Raw genomic sequence first — 17,707 nt, 5'->3', positions numbered from 1 at the left:
TTACCTTTGAAGCACCGATTGTTATGAAAACATACTCAGCAAATGGAGAAAAAAAATCAGTCTCAATCATGCAATACATTTGATGTTGCCACCGCAAAAAGAAATAGGCATTTGTTTGGTTCTCCAAAGCTGTCCTTTAGCGGTGACTTCAATAACATATGCACCCTTCATCAAAGAAAGCAGACTACAATCTTTCAATAAAAACAAAGAACTTTTCATCAAAGGAAGTCAGTACCAAACTTAAATAAAAGTGATGGAATCTGATAGATTTTTGCATTTTCCAACATGACTGGAACATGTTAACTGTGCTGTGAAAGTTTTCTTTTTGTAGGGAAAAAGTTTATGCATACGAATGCTACCAATGGCAGCTTAAAACACAAACTAACTTTTACCGACTTGGGACATACTGAAAAGTAAATGTGCTTTGTCATTTGTTATGTGATTGTGCTATATTTTTCCACTGAATTCACACCAATATGACCTGTGACAAAATTATTGAATATTTTAAAGCTGTGTGTGTGCATATTTTTGATGGAATCACTTGTATTGTGGATTCAATGTATATGATGAGGTTCACAGGTGAGTACACAGTGTTGATACACTATTCATGCTATACATTAGACATGTATATATCAACAGTATTCACGTATATGTACCAATTTGTGGTTCTCTAAATAAAGTAAACTATTAGATATGTCTTCTATGTTTTCACTTCAAGTGTATTTCTCATTTAATATGCATCAATTTAAGATGGTAACTGTGCCAATGAAGCACACATTTTACTGCCCGCATCTATTACCTACACCCCCTCTCTGCGATTTTTTTTGTGATACATGCGGAATTTTCTTCAGCTAACTGACCTGGTTGCTTATAACATGGTTTGGTCTATAATGCAGTCGGGTTCTATGGCTCCCAACTGCCATGTTATAGCGGGGTCACACTGTATCATCATGATACCATTTTGTATTGCTAGATATGATGAAAAAATAGGTTACATAGCTGGACATGATGGCTTCAGATGTGCACTTGCTTACACCAGGTGTATCGTGCATGTTCATTTACAAGTTTACCAAATTTGCAAATGTTTACAGGCAGTGAACTTAGTTAAGCCTTTTATAGGTGTAAATGTGTACAGGTAGTGAACTGAGCTAAGCCTTTTATATGTGTAAATGCATACAGGTAGTGCACTGAGTTAATCCTTTTATGTGTAAATGCTTACAGGTAGCAAACTGAGTTAATCCTTTTATGTGTAAATGCATACAGGTAGTGAACTGAGTTAATCCTTTTATGTGTAAATGCTTACAGGTAGTGAACTGAGCTAAGCCTTTTATATGTGTAAATGTTTATGGGCAGCAACTGAGCTAAGCCTTTTATGTGTGTAAATAGTTATGGGCGGTGAACTAAGCTAATTCTTTCATATGTGTAATGTTTACAGGCAGTGACTTGAGCTAAGCCTTTTATTGTGTGTAAATGTTGCAGCCTTACTAGCAAATAAATTTCAGTTACATGAGCCATTAAACTAAATGCTGATCAATACAAGCTGCAAAAAATTATCATGATGCAACTATCCCCAAAAGAGCCAAGATTGAGATGGAAATGTTCTATTTACAAATATCTGTAACAGGAGTGAAGGAAATAATATTTGTAAGCATACTTATGTATGAAATTATCTATTCTATCTCAGAATTGTTTACCCTGTCCAATGTCTGTAAGTGCTGTCTCAAAGTTCAATCAATATATCCCTTAATTAACTGATGATCCTCCTCCTCCTTCCATATCAACAGATGTTTTCATGCAAGTTCAAGCTTCTTCATGCATACCGTCATATCTATCAACACCATCTAGCTGTTATTCTGATTGATTATGTACAGTTATCCCCCTCTTATAAGGCCACCCCTATTGCAGCAGGGAAGTGGCCTTATAATGAGGGTGGCCTTTCAAGATAGAAATGACAAATGCGAAAAGTAAATACATATGAAGAAAGTCACAAGTACATTTAATTCTAAAACATTTAATATTTTCATTACAAAATCACATGCATGTTGTGAAATAAATGTAAAACAAACTGTTTCATCATTTTTAAAAGAATGTTATGAATAGCCATTGATATAGTTTTAAAACTGTCTTTATAATTATGTTATGAATCACATCATCTGTCACTTTGTTGGTAACAGTCTAAAAACCACAATTAAAAATATCCTTGCTGTCATTCATATCCCATGCATATATTGTTTAGTCTTTTGTTCCAATCTTCATTATTAACATCAGCTGATTCTCCACTAAGGACAGAACACTTAATATTGTGTCGCACTTGAAATCTGTGTAACCATCCATTACTTGCGGTAAAGTCATCATATCCCAATTCAACTGACAAAACTGTTGCTTTTTCTTGTCATTCAAATCAAGATACAAACATCTCCTGGCTCAAACAATCTTCCTTTCTCCAGCCATTTCATCTTCCCACATCTGTAGAATTGTTTCCTTATCTTTCACGATACTGTTATCCGAGTCTTTCCAACATTAGTTTACTGCAAGGATCCTCTACCCCCCCACCTCTCGGTCAGTTGAATTAATTTCAATTTCTCTTCTAAACTGAGAATTTTTCTCTTCCTCGATGACATGTTGATCTTTTTGCAGTAAGTTATTCATGTTGCCAACTACAGTACTGATAAAACAATTTTTTTTTTTATGCATCTAAACAAATTGATGTGTGTTTATAAAGGAAGTGATCTTGTCACGTGATTCGTTAGTCACAGTCTGGTACCCTATTGTTTTTATACATTTTTTACACTAAGTGAGAGAAGCAAAAACGGCTTCGATATGTACCATTAACATCATGCAGATTTGACCTCGCAGCCATTAGGATTTGTAATTTTGACAAATTTTGTCAGTAGTAATAGCCACTAATTATCGAAGTCAACAAGCTCAACATCTTACTAAGGGAAGCCATAATGGCTATCACACCATTCTGTTCAATAATTGTAATCTTAACAATTATCAGTGACTAAACCGGACATCTTATGATAACACAGCAGTAACGCTAATTGGATTACATGTACTTACCCTTTTGTATCGATTAAAATGTGAGTCTTTCTCGGCTTCATGGAATAAATGTGGCTTCTCGTGAGGCATAAATGATATAACATTAACCTTAGTGGTACATGTACTTCAGTCAACACTTCTTTCAATAACGAAAACCTGACATCGGGAAACATAAATCGGATTACTTAACACACGTTATGAATAAAATACTGGTTCTGGATACATATTAAAATAAAATGTGGCTGCTTGTGAGGGGTAAATTTTATATTATTGCACTAATATGCTGGCTGCTGGTCGCGTTAGCCAGGTGGCCTTTCGCAAGGGGTACTTTTGAACATAAACTCGTCGGTGCCAACGGATTCTGGCCACTAGTTCAAGAGGGGGACTACTGTAGATGATTTTTTTATTTTGTGCACAGTTCATCACAGCATGAAACCCACAGGATTCAGATGCAATAACCTCATTCATAACCATACAGATGCTTGAATTGCATGCTGGACAGAATGAAGCTGGGACAAAATGTGTAACCAAAAAACATTACAACCATAATATCTTTAAGTGAAGATTCAAACAGAAATTGGTATATGGATATTTGTTTGCTGACCGAGTGAGTATGGCAGCATTTTTTTATATAAAAGAAACAAAGACAAACTGTCAACTATTTAAAGATGAATAAGTTCACAAAGGAATAAACCTGCTCAATCATTTGAAATTTATACTCCCACTCCCAAGTTAATAATGTCAAAATTAAGACTAGTCACTTTGCACAAAACATTGCCATTCAAATTCAATGTCAATCAGGGGCTTTGGAAATGATAACATGACTTGCAATAGCCCAGAGGTCTCACTAGGATTTTACAACTAGGAGTCCAGGACTCCCATTTTAGTAAAATAGGAGTCCCACCATCAAAAGTTGCAGTCCCTTCTTTCCTACAGAATCAACACAGACGTGAGTGCATCTATTTTTTGATGGAGAGGTTTTCGAATGTAATCACTCACTTTAACACAGCTTCATTACAACAGTCCAGTGACAGGATTGCAAATTATGGTTTATTTATTTGTCTATGTCATTGTAGTAATTTTAGGCAATAGTTAAATAGTATCTGATTTGCTGTTTTTCCCCCTGTATTTTCGCAAATACGTGTCAAGTCGGAAAACATTTTAGACCTAAAAGCGCATCTCGCGAATTCCACAACATAGCATTGTCCCATATGTTTCTGACCTACATAATTTGCATTTTAAATTTAAATCGTTAATAAAAAAATACCTTGGCTTTGCTTTCAATGATTTGTATATTTTTCTGAAAATATCTGCCCGATGATTTACGAAAACAGACAATCTAATAAACAGGTACATCCCAGACTTAGCAAAGTCCGCCATTATTTCCCGCTAGGCTTACTGGTTCACTTACAGTTTCAAACTAATTTTATGATGAAATAGTGTACAAGAGGCAGTTAATATATATCCAGATCACCGATTCTGATCTTAAAACACATGTTTGTATGTTTTATCATCAAAGGATATCATGCAGGAAATTGATAGTCACTACCTTACTCTGAAAAGGGTTAATGGTCAATCAGCTATTAAAACATATGCTTGTGAATGGGCAAGAGTTTGTTTGTCAACGTAACTGATATAAAGCTAGGCCTAGCTACTGATGTATTGATGAATACATTTCGCTACAACACTAGAACTAACCGGGCTAAGGCGAGGGGCATTTTTTAAAAAGTATGGTCAGTTAATGTACCTCTTAAATAGCTCTTGTTCGTCCATCAGAGTGACACTGAATTTTGTCAATCCAAGTAAGGACTTATTCCAAACACTAAGCTAGGCATCACACACTTTCTTACACTTAGCTACTGTCCTATCCGAACTATCAATTCTAGCAGCTTTAGCACTCTTCTGAATCTCGTTACAATCTTCATAAGTTTGCCGTTTAACCCCAAAATACTTATCCAAATTTACGAATGGCATTTTGTCTAAGTCTCAACATGTCTTGATTCTGAGGTCAAGTGAACTACTTATTCTGATACATTTGGAAATGAACACAATAACGAAAGCTAAAGTTGTTTATTTGATGTACTTTTGTAAATGACCGCATGCACATCTCTCGGTCTTTCTGACTCTGAATTCAATCACTGTAAATTTAAGTACATTCCCACCCGGCCACAAGTCAAAGCCTCTGATCTTACCACCCAGCTACTGCATCATGTTCTTTTTGATGTACTTTTGTAATGGCAACATGTATGTACATCAAGGGGTCTTTCAGTCACTGAATTCTGTCATTGTAAATATCAGCACAGCTAACTGATCAACACGTTTTCTCACAAAGCATGTGGCTGAAGCAGAACTGGCAAGTCTTTGAATTTTGCCGCACACCTATTACATGCGTACGGAGGACTCCCGCCTCGGTGATTTTCTGCATCCCAGATCAAAAAGTGGCGTCCAAATAAGTGTAATTAAGCATTTCTGAGATCTCTGAATAGCCTATTTTACCTTCAAAAAGAAGACAAGATAGAAGGGATCTTTTCAAAGTCAACAAAAATTTTATGCATTAACTGAAATACCCGTATTAGTTCAAACTAAATTGGCTATATGTCTGTAATTTTCACTGTCAACAAATGGAGAATCTGCAGCACCAAAGTAATATTTTACTTACAATACTTGGAAAATTTAATCTGAATAGCACTTAAGACCCTCCCCCCAATCTCATTTAACTTGATTTAGACGACTAAGATCACCATAGATGACAAAAAACAAAGGATTTGGTAACCCTATTAATGCCAATGAACACTAAAATTCTATCCAAATACATTAAATTAATATTCAAATAGAAAAATCTAGTATTTATTTGAACTTGAACAGGGGACTAATACATTAATATAATTCTGGCATGTAGCAACTTTGCTGAAAAAAACTGCCTGTAAAAGATACCTTGAACTTTAGCCTGTATATTCATGAAATGTTCATTTTTGAACAGTTGTGCTATCTATGTATCAATGTATACTTGCTAATGCTGTTAGAAATCTATTTTGCTCCTTAAGGAACATCACCCTAGTTATTAGGAACATCCCCCTAGTTATTATGAACATGACCCTAGTTATTAGGAACATATTTTGCCATAGTTATTATGAACATCACCTTAGTTATTATGAACATGACCCTAGTTATTAGGAACATCACCTTAGTTATTATGAACATCACCTTAGTTATTATGAACATGACCCTAGTTATTACGAACATCACCTTAGTTATTATGAACATCACCCTAGTTATTAGGAACATCACCTTAGTTATTATGAACATCACCCTAGTTATTATGAACATGACCCTAGTTATCAGGGACATATTTTGCCATAGTTATTAGGAATATCACCTTAGTTATTATAAACATGACCCTAGTTATTATGAACATGACCCTAGTTATTATGAACATCACCTTAGTTATTATGAACATCACCTTAGTTATTATGAACATGACCCTAGTTATTATGAACATCACCTTAGTTATTAGGAACATGACCCTAGTTATTATGAACATCACCTTAGTTATTAGGAACATGACCCCAGTTATTATGAACATCACCCTAGTTATTATGAACATCACCCTAGTTATTAGGAATATCACCTTAGTTATTATGAACATGACCCTAGTTATTTTGAACATGACCCTAGTTATTATGAACATCACCTTAGTTATTATGAACATCACCATAGTTATTAGGAACATATTTTTCCATAGTTATTATGAACATCACCTTAGTTATTATGAACATCACCCTAGTTATTATGAGCATCACCCTAGTTGTCAGGAACATCACCCTAGTTATTGTGAACATCACCCTACTTATTATGAACATCACCTTAGTTATTATGAACATCACCCTAGTTATTAGGAACATTATCCTAGTTATTAGAAACATCACCCTAGTTATTACGAACATCACCCTAGTTATTAGGAACATCATCCTAGTTATTAGGAACATCACCGTAGTTATCAGGAACATCACCCTAGTTATTAGGAACATAATCCTAGTTTTTAGGAATATCACCCTAGTTATCAGGAATATCACCCTAGTTATTAGGAACATCACCCTAGTTATTAGGAACATCACCCTAGTTAGCAGGAACATCACCCTAGTTATTAGGAACATTATCCTAGTTATTAGGAATATCACCCTAGTTATCAGGAACATCACCCTAGTTATTAGGAACATCAACCTAGTTATTAGGAATATCACCCTATGTTATCAGGAACATCACCACAGGTATTAGGAACATCAACCTAGTTATTAGGAACATCACTATAGTTATCAGGAACATCACCCTAGTTATTAGGAACATATTTTGCCATAATAACTTTAGATGACGCTGTAATAATACATCCATGAGTAAAATAGCTTCCTTACTGTAACCATGGCAACACCCTGGTCTCTCAAACGTGGGATCACTGTGTGTGCTAAGTTCCGTTCTGCCATGATTCCTGTCCTCATCTTGATCGTCAATGGGACATCCAGAACCGAAGTCATACCTCGGACAATTTTCTCTAGCCTGTTCATACGTCCCATCAGGGCTGATCCTTCACCCTGGAAAATGGATAAAAGAATTTAATCATGTGTGGAAATGATAGAGAATCTTATGTATGAAAATGAATAAAGAACTAAATCTTGTATATAAATAAATTCACTGCTAAATTACTGGAACTAAAAGAACTAGGTAGCCAGTCAATTTTTGACATGTTGAAGGTAGATTGTTTGCTACAAAACTTCTAGTCGAGTTTTTGCTCCATCTGCTCCCCAAATTTGTTTAGCTTTTAATTGTAAATATATTTATTTAGACTTGTAAAGATACAACACATATCTTCTTTTCAAGGAAAAATGTAGTGGTGTGGGTGTGGGGAGTCAGAATGAACATTCACTTAAATGTATATGGATGATGGGGGGTAATCCTGAATGTTCTTATGAGTTGTGTTGAAAAATATAATTAAATTTACTTGGATGCTGGGTGTAACCGCCCACCCACCCCACCCCATGCCAGTATTTTCTAGAATGGCCCTTTGCAACCAATTAAAAAAAATAGTGTCAATTTAGCTATAAATCTTTTGGTTGTAACAATTTTTCAGCTTATCAAATTTAACAGTTCAAAGGTACACACACGTCCTGCAGTGTACCTGGTATAGTTTATGCCCAAGCAGAAATATGGAACTAACTACTGACTGCCCAAACAATGAAATTCTATTACAAGTTTCCAAGATAAATCTGTTACTATGAGGTGGTTTAACTGATGTTTAGGGAGGACAAAGCGAGTATCTGTGTGTTTAGGATTTTTAATGTAGCTTTTTGAAATTTTGAATTCATATCGCTACGATGTCTGCAGTGTGGCAGTTTCTAGTCATGTCTAGCACTAGGGCATCATGCCATAGACATGTAGCATGATGTCCCACCCAGTCACATTATCCTGACACCAGGATGATGTCCAAACACTAACATTTTAATCCACTCGTGACTGGATGATTCTCTATCATCTACTTTTAAATTTAAATGTTACCTGGCTTTGAACTGTAAAGCTGATGCAGTAATCGTCAAGAACATCTAATACAGCCACTGTTACAGACACCCAGAGCATGGGAATCTGCAGTGAAATGTACTCCAATCAGCAGATATACCACAAAGGCAAGCTGGGAGTTGAGAAGGTAACTATTGATGATGATGCCAACCACCATATTCCCAGTACTAACTACTGAATAATAAGCAAATATTTGATACAATATATTTTTGTTAACTTTACTCATCAAAATGTTAACTGGGGAAGTGTTACTTTTTTATACCTTAATCTTACTGAGATGACACTTTATTGACAGTGTGATGCTAGACTGGTCTTGATATCTTCTACTTAAGATACTGATATGAAGCTTACTATGGGGTAATCAGTCTATGTGACCAAACTGACTTCCCAAGTGCTTGGAGTGACTATACAAATGTGTTTCAGGCAAAGCACTCAAACGATCCATAGAGCAATTGTATCTCAACTGATAGAAGAGTTCTGCATTCTCCATGGACTGAATCTTGGAATGTTGAGGTACAAGCATGCATATTTCTGTAGGACAGTCGAGGCTACTGTACATACATTTTGTATTGTATACATTACATTGTACATATGTACTCTGTAAATGTGCTTTACTGACAGACGTGGATTTCTAAAATTACTAACATTATTATATTTTTTTAAAACTCCATTGTTAGGTTATGCAAAGTGAGGAATATTAATCTTCCAACAAATTTACAATCCAGTCCAACTTGTATCAATCTTTAAATACTGGACATTATCCACCAATTTATTTTCAAAACTGTAAACTCTTATATGATGAGAACTAACAATAGAGTACTGTACATCACTCCCTCCCTAACATTGTCCATGGCAGCCATAGAGTATACTGCCCTATATTGAAACCACCTTATAATATGCACACAGTACTCCCTCACTGTAACACTGTCCATGGCAGACATAGAGCATACTGCCCTTTAGTGAAACCACCTTATAATGTAGTACATTATGCACACAGTACTCCCTCACTGTAACACTGTCCATGGCAGCCATAGAGCATACTGCCCTTTAGTGAAACCACCTTATAATGTAGTACATTATGCACACAGTACTCCCTCACTGTAACACTGTCCATGTGAACCAGAGAGTATACTGCCCTATAGTGAAACCACCTTATAATGTAGTACATTATGCACACAGTACTCCCTCATTGTAACACTGTCCATGTGAACCACAGATTATATCACCTTATAGTGTGACTACCTTGTAATGAAGTACATAATACACCTAATTATGATGCTGTCCCTTGGAGTCATTGAGTATACTGCCTTACAGTGAGAAAGCCATATAAGGAAGTATATAATATTCCCTAATTATAACACTGTTCATAGGAGTCACTGAGTATACCTACCTTACAGTGAGACAACCTTATAATGAAGTAAATGACCCAAAATTTTACAACCACTGAATGAAAATGGATCCATTGGTTGTCCATGTCCTTGCTAGCTTGTTAAAAGGCTACAATGTTACAATGAAGGACTTTACAGTGAGGTAGTGCTGTATTAAAATGCATTACCTCACTTGCTAAAATCACACATACATCCTTGTCCTTTGTTAATCAAATGCAAAATGTTCTCATTAAAATCATCAAATTAACTCAACAAAGCGGGGTTTCTGTTACTATTATGTCCTAGGTAAAGGGCAATTCCCAAATGTACATTACAACTTAAAAATGTTGAAGTGCTGTGAGTGCAAGTTCTGGTAAGAGGTTTTGGTAGTTTCGAGTTCACCAAGGTTGAAGACTAATATTACCTACTGTATGCCTGATTGAGATCATGGGGCTGTAATAGGCAACACCACAATGCATGATGGGAAGGAAGGAAAAATCAATCATTAAAAGGCTGGATTTAAACAAGCAGCTCTGATTCAAACTTAAGTCTTCTTTGATTGGAGATCAAATCAATCATACAACCTGAAGACAGATTTCTGTAGTATTCTCTACACATGGTCTTGACACTAGAAATACCTACCCTTTTGAAGATGAGATCGATGGGACATCCACAATTTATATCCACAAAATCGACTTCTAGCTGGTCCTGTATCAACTGACCACAGCGGGTCATTGTATCTGGGTATCCACCACATATCTGCAGGTGCCAAAAGAAAAGTATTTTAAAACATTTACTCTTTAGAATATAAAAAAAAGTGAATGAATCAGCCAAATAAAACAAAATATACCAAGAAAAACTTTATCTGATTATGGAAACAAGTTGATCACATAAGCTCAGTTTTGGCAAGTTACAAAGATGGAAATTTTGGACACAAAAAGCAATCTTCAAACTCCTGGAAAGGAGGCTGGAGTTTTGATTTGTGAAATGGCTTCACTCATAGATGCATTTTCACAGAAAGTATGATAGCAATGTTGACATGGTACTTGAATTAGAACCCATGAAAAGTGTAACCCATTTCTATTACACCCTGCAAAGATTACAATGACAGAGTTTTGATGCACATGGTGCTCATCCAAAATGCAGCCATGGTCTAAGCTTGATGTTAACAGGTATAGTGATATTGCAATTACAGCCCATACAGGCAAAATATATAGTTTTAAAGCAATTTTTAAAGAACTGTGGAATTTGAGTAACATCAACCCACTTTTAGAGCATAACAAATGATAATCCTTAGACATATCCTCAGTATAATGGTTATGGCACTACTTTATAAGAAGTAACGAAATTACAGCACGTTGCATCGGAATATAAAAAACTAAGTTCAAACAACACAAGCAGATGAAATGAAGGTATCAATAAAGTTTGGCATGCAACTGGCAGCAATATTGTTACATCAGCCATTTTAAGAAAGTTGAAAGAAGGTCTACCACACCTTTCAGAAGTCTCGAGTTGACCTGAGATTGCTCACCTGGCTGACATGGAAGAGAAGATGACCAAGAAATCAGGGTCAGTAGGATGCATTACAAAACGTTCTTCCAATGAAATGAAACATAACTACTGGATGTTTCAAGTTTTCTGTGCTACTATTGGCATCTACACCCATATGTGATGGTACATCATCATTTGCTTAAAAGCTGATCGAACCACAAACTGCACAGACCGAGATCTGCCATCACATACCGTATTTCATGTAATTTTTCGTACATGAAAAAATAATTATTAATTTCTGTGTACGAAAATTATAGGTAAAATAAATAATTATCATTTGGTGGTACCGACCATGTACCCGAAAAAGTTCTACAGAACAGACCAAGTCAACAACCTAACGGTACAAGCGTATAAAGTAAACGTATATTTTCTGTCTCATTTGGCTCTCAACTCAAGAATCTAATTACAATAAAAATAAAAGCACTCAAAAAGATTTTTGTTGTTATTAGTGAACAAGAGAGAGAATTATGTCTCAGTGAATGAGAGAGAGAATGAGAGAGAGAAGATTATGTCTCAGTGTGCAAGCTCATCTGCATTTAGAGCATATGTAGCTGTCATGTTATGTAATGTTGGCAAAATGATTAAGATGGTTTGAACATGTATTAGTTATGGGTATTATTTATTGGTAAATTGTATGCAATGATACGAGTTAGCATTGTCACGAAATTAAGTGCAACTTTTATTTTTACAGCAATAATAATCTCATTATCAAATTGTAATAAAAAGTAAAGAACTTGAAATCAAGTTTTAGTTAATGTGTGTGAGTGCATGCACACGTGTGCGAGAGAGATGAACCAAATTTTGTCAGTGTACAAGACCGTATTTATTCAGGGTGGTTTTTATTTTGTAGCTTTTGCAAAGAGAAAAAAAGGACTATTTTCAGTTACCTGATGCTTGTGATAATCCTCATGTATTATGACCAATACTATATTCCATTATCAATAAACACTAAATCAACAATTCATTCTTGTATTAATTACGATGTACATTGTCACAACAACCCCATGGCTATGCAGTGTTATTTACATTCAAAGTGTATAGGACAAAGATAGTAATCCGAAGCTCAAAATGAACTTTTTTCAGTACAGTCCTACCCATTTATGTCGACATCCTCAGGCCCATAGGAAATATAGTGTCGACATAGGCGGATCTGCATGATTAAACTTGTCAGAATTTATATATATGTCTATATATATATTTGCAGTATGATTGGGGGGGTCATATGACCTGCCCCTTTGACCTATGCTGCGAGTGTCCACTTATGTATCAATCTTTGTATTTTTTCACCAACAATTAATTATTAATTTTTGTAAAAACAAAATGGCAATATTCTATTATCTATCTTTTTTGCAAATGTAAATCTTCTTAGTAGAAATTTAATGTCCGATAATTTAATGGATTAAAAAATATACAAAGTGATATGTAAGAAAAATTATGATCCATTTAAATAATTATTATTTTGATAACTTGATTGTGTGCGAAAAATTAAAGGGTATGAAAAATACATGATATACGGTAATGCATCATAAGATTTGTGCTTATGCAACATGGATCATGATCTGCTCGCACATTATGCAACAGCAGATTATGTTGCTTACAGCTGAACACAACCTATAAGTATGCGCAGTAAGTTGCTTCAGACAAAGTGTGTAGGACAAAGATAGTAATCCGAAGCTCAAAATGAACTTTTTTCAGTACAGTCCAACCCGTTTATGTCGACATTCTCAGGCCCATAGGAAATATAGTGTCGACATAGGCGGATGTCGAGATAAGTGTTTGGGGGGGGGTGTGTGTGTGTGTGTGTCTGAAAAAAGATAAAGTTAAATTCGTCAGTAAGGGGTGACCTGTCGTCAGTGAGTAGCATTTACACTTTGAGAACACAAACAATGGAAATTTTTCGTACATGAAGACAAAACCAGTGTGAAATACATTTGTATATTGACAAATTACATTTTGGTTACCTTTGTGTAATAAAATACACAACAAAATATTTCATCGGTCACATCCTGATATGAAAAACATTCACTACGATATTCAATGTCGGCATTAGCACATGGTTGCGTAGTTGTATTTACATGCTCGAAGGATATGTCTCTTAAATTGGCCTAGAGTTTGGTCAGTCTGTTCCCATCTTATTGAGGCTACCAAGGGGATGGGCTATTCACAGCGAATGAGAGATACGCTGCTGATATAATTAATGAAGGCATAATATTGTATACAGTGACACATGCTAATGAGGTATTAAAAGAAAATGATTCTTACAATACAATATTGTAACAATGTCAGCTCAAGTGGTGTACATTTAAAATATGTCCCAGAGATATTTAGTTTCCAGAGACTGTAAATTTAATCTGCATTTCACACAGCTGGTGGTAGCCATCGTATATATATATATATATAAAAATTTAAAAAAGGAAACTTTCATAGCACAATAAACTTGTTTTAATCACCGATCACTTTGGAAAATGCAAGAATTGATCAGATTTTATTGCTTTTATTTAATTCGCTGCGAGAGGCCAACTTTATAGGACCAAACAAAATCCTGTTTTTTTTATCCAACTGGGACATTAAAGCCTGGCGGCAAGATCAACTAATTGTTGAATAAAGGACAGGTTGGAACTGGCCGCTTGCCGACGTAAATGATTAGGCGGTAAAGTTAAAGCCTGGCAGCAAGATCAACTAACCGCTGAACAAAGTATGGGTTGGAACTGGCAGCTGGTCAACAAATGATTAGGCGGGAAAATTAAAGCCTGGCGGCAAGATCAACTAATTGTTGAGCAAAGTATGGGTCAAAACTGGCAGCTTGTCGACATAAATGAGTAGAAAACAAAGGATTTGTTCAAGCTGGGACCAAGGGCTTCTGTCGACATGTATGTTTATTTTTTATCTCGCTGTCGACATAAGCATGACAATTTTGGTAGTGACAGTAGACCAAGGGACCAGGACTTTGCTTTTTTGTTGAAATAGGCGGCTTGTCGACATAAGTGATTTTGATATAAATTCTATGGGTGTAATATTCTCCATTAAAAACATTCTGCAATTTATTAGCAGTTCAGAATTTTAACCAACAAAATGCCAACTTGCAAGTTTCAATTTTGAGCCATGTAACTTGTACCAAAATTAACTTGCTGAGGTCTTGCTTGAATACTTAGTTTGCCAACTCCCCCCACCCTTCCCCGCATTATGGTATGACCTTATGGAATATGTGGCATAACTAGCATTATATCACATATTTGGAGTAATTAGTTACTTGATATCATTTCTTTAAATGCACCCATTATAGGTCACTGTTCTTCCATATGTTACGTGCAGGAGGGGATGTGGCTTTCTTGTTTCTATGTAAGTGGTTTTAACTAATGGGTACGCTAGAGTTCTAAAAATACAGAACTCAGTGTATTCCATTAAACTTCACTTATAATAGTTTACTGTAGTTAAACATTATCATATCATATTAGAAATGCACAAAAACTACTGATGTTGATTATCTCAAAACCAAAAGGATGCCCTCGCATCAGGAGTATTTGTTCCCCCTGGACCAGGCTCTCCAGGACCTGCCAGAGCACAATGTCACAGCCAAGTGGAATGCCCTCTTCAGCACAGCCATGTCCACGTTTGGCAAGAAGGTATGGCCCAGTCAGGACTGGTTCAATGCACACCTTTCAAAGATGGAACTAATAATCGAGGACAAACCAAAAGCCTTCATAGCTTACAAAAAATGCCCCAATGAATGGACACTTGCTGTCCTCAGAAGTGCCAGAAGCATCACCCAATGCATCGCTAGACAGTACAGGAACCAGTACTGGCAGCAACTGTGTGAAGGAATCCAGCACAGTGCTGAATCTGGAAACATCCAAGGTATGTACAGTGGCATCAAGAAGGCTCTATGCCCTACAGTGAAAGGGGTCTCCCCCCCCAAAAATCTGATGGGAGAGAAGATCACAGACTGTGAGCAACAGTTGGCCAGATGGGTGGAGCACTACTCAGAGCTATATTCCCAAGAAATGTCAGTCAACATTAAGGCCCTTAGTAGCATACAGAAACTGCCCACCATGGTGGAACTTGACAAAGTCCCCACCTTAGATGAGCTCAGCAAAGCCACTGACTCCCTCCCAAATGACAAAGCACCAGGTAGTGACATCATCCCACCTTAAGTTATCAAATGTGAAAAACCGACATTGCTTCAGCCACTGCATGAGCTACTCTGCCTCTGGTGCGAGGAAGGAGCAGTCCCCCAGGTCATGCACAATGCCACCATTGTGACCTTTTACAAAAACAAGGGTGACCGCAGTGTCTGTAACAATTACAGATGGATCTCGCTCCTGAGCATCATTTGCAAAGTGTATGCCCACATCATCCTCAACAGGTATGCCCACATCATCCTCAACAGGCTGCAGCTGCTGGCAGACCGTGTGTACCCGGAATCTCAGTGCGGCTTCAGAGCAGGTAGGTCGATAACAGACATGATCTTCTCCCTCTGACAACTGGGACAGAAGAGTAGAGAGCGAGGTCAGCCACTCTACATGATGTTCATTGACCTCACTAAGGCCTTTGACCTGGTCAGCAGGAAGGGCCTATTTGAACTTATCAGTAAGATCGTCTGCACCCCCCCCAATCTCAGCAGCATGATAATCTCTTTCCATGCCAATATGAAGGGAACAGTCCTATACAATGGATCCTTCTCAGACCCCTTCCTCATCAACAGTGGCATGAAGCAGGACAACATGCTGGCACCAATCCTTTTCGGGATCTTCTTCTACCTGCTCCTTTCCTACACCTTTGACTCATCCACTGTGGCATATATCTGCACACCAGGTCCAACTGGAGGCTGTTCAACCTGGCATGACTGTACTCAAAGATCAAAGTGAGGTTGGTGCTCAACAGGGAGATGCTCTTCGCGGATGACATGGCTCTTGTGACCCACAGGCTCACCATCAGTCTGAACAAGACAAATGTCAGTTTGCAAGATGCTACCACTGTCACTTCCATCAAAATTGATGGTGTCACCCTGGAAGCAGTCAACAACTTTACTTACCTTGGGTCAACTATCAGCAACAACCTCTCGCTTGATGTGGAGCTGGACAGAAGGCTTGGAAAGGCAAACACCACCATGGCATGACTAATGAAGAGGGTGTGGGCAAACAATGCACTGACAGAGCACACCAAGATCCAAGTCTACCAGGCCTGTATTCTCAGCACCCTCCAATATGGAAGTGAGACCTGGAGCACCTATATGAGGCCAGAGCATTGGCTCAACTCCTTCCATATATGGTCCCTAAAACGCATTCTGAAAATCAGCTGGCAAGACTGCGTCCCACACAGCGAGATCCTGCAGCATGCAAGTATCCCCAGCATGTACTCTCTGCTGAGCAAACGCCGCCTTCGATGGCTGGGACATATCCAACACATGGAGGATGGGAGGCTGCATAAGGACATCCTATATGAACAGCTGGTCACTGGCACCAGAAGCATTGGTTGCCCTTCACTCAGTTTCAAGGATGTGTGCAAGAGGAACTTGAAGGCATGTGACATTTCATCCAATGGCTGGGAAGTGCAGGCCAAGGACCAAGGCACCTGGAGACAGCTGGTCTGTAAGGGCATAGCACTCACTGATGTGAGGAGAGCCAGCTGGCAGCAGAGAAACGTGAGAGAAAGAGTGCAGCAGCAACCACATCAACTCAGACTTCCCAGTATGTCTGCACCAACTGCAACTGGGACTGTCACTTGCACATAGGCCTGCACAGCCACAGCAGATGTTGCCAAAACCCCAGAGACAGACGACACTCCAAGGGCGCTACTCGCATGGTCTCTGGAGACTAAGCCACCAATGATCATGGTGTTATGTACATGTACAATATATAGGGCATACATACAAGTGTAGTGCAGACATTTCTGCATATTGTTGATTAACAAAATTCCTCTTGAATTGTCTCTAAAAAAGATGTACTGTATGTCTGATTCTTAATAATAAGTTAAATTACCACAGTGAATGAAATTCTTATGAAAATCGAAATAGCACGAGTTAATAATTTGGCACAACATTTATCAAAAACATTAAGTTCTTACAAATGTCTTAAAAACGACTGGTTTTAGTATGCATGAAACTGCAAAATATCTGATTATCTCTAAGACCCATGCATGCGTGCCACCCTCCTAGAAAACCCTCTAAGGCAGGATGTTTTCTG

At 37.3% G+C, this 17,707-nt stretch overlaps 1 protein-coding gene across 2 annotated transcripts in view; it reads right to left on the bottom strand.

The window, feature by feature from the left end:
- Positions 1-17,707, bottom strand: part of LOC149779283 (tRNA-dihydrouridine(47) synthase [NAD(P)(+)]-like) — a 57,085-nt gene that overhangs the window by 24,169 nt on the left and 15,209 nt on the right. For both annotated transcript variants that reach the window (XR_016415603.1, XM_089939885.1), the window contains exons 5-6: positions 10,617-10,733; positions 7,452-7,628 (exon numbers count right to left, since the gene is read on the bottom strand). Coding sequence is in view for 1 of the 2 variants with exons in the window: in XM_089939885.1 (XP_089796011.1) it covers positions 7,452-7,628; positions 10,617-10,733 (294 nt within the window). In the remaining variant the exon portion in view is untranslated. The remainder of the gene's footprint in view (positions 1-7,451; positions 7,629-10,616; positions 10,734-17,707) is intronic.

Source organism: Sinohyriopsis cumingii, chromosome 17 (assembly GCF_028554795.1).
Source record: "Sinohyriopsis cumingii isolate HCF-2022 chromosome 17, ASM2855479v2, whole genome shotgun sequence".
NCBI lineage: Eukaryota > Metazoa > Mollusca > Bivalvia > Unionida > Unionidae > Sinohyriopsis > Sinohyriopsis cumingii.
The sequence above is the reverse complement of the archived record's forward strand: the minus strand, read 5'-3'. Positions and strand labels throughout refer to the sequence as shown.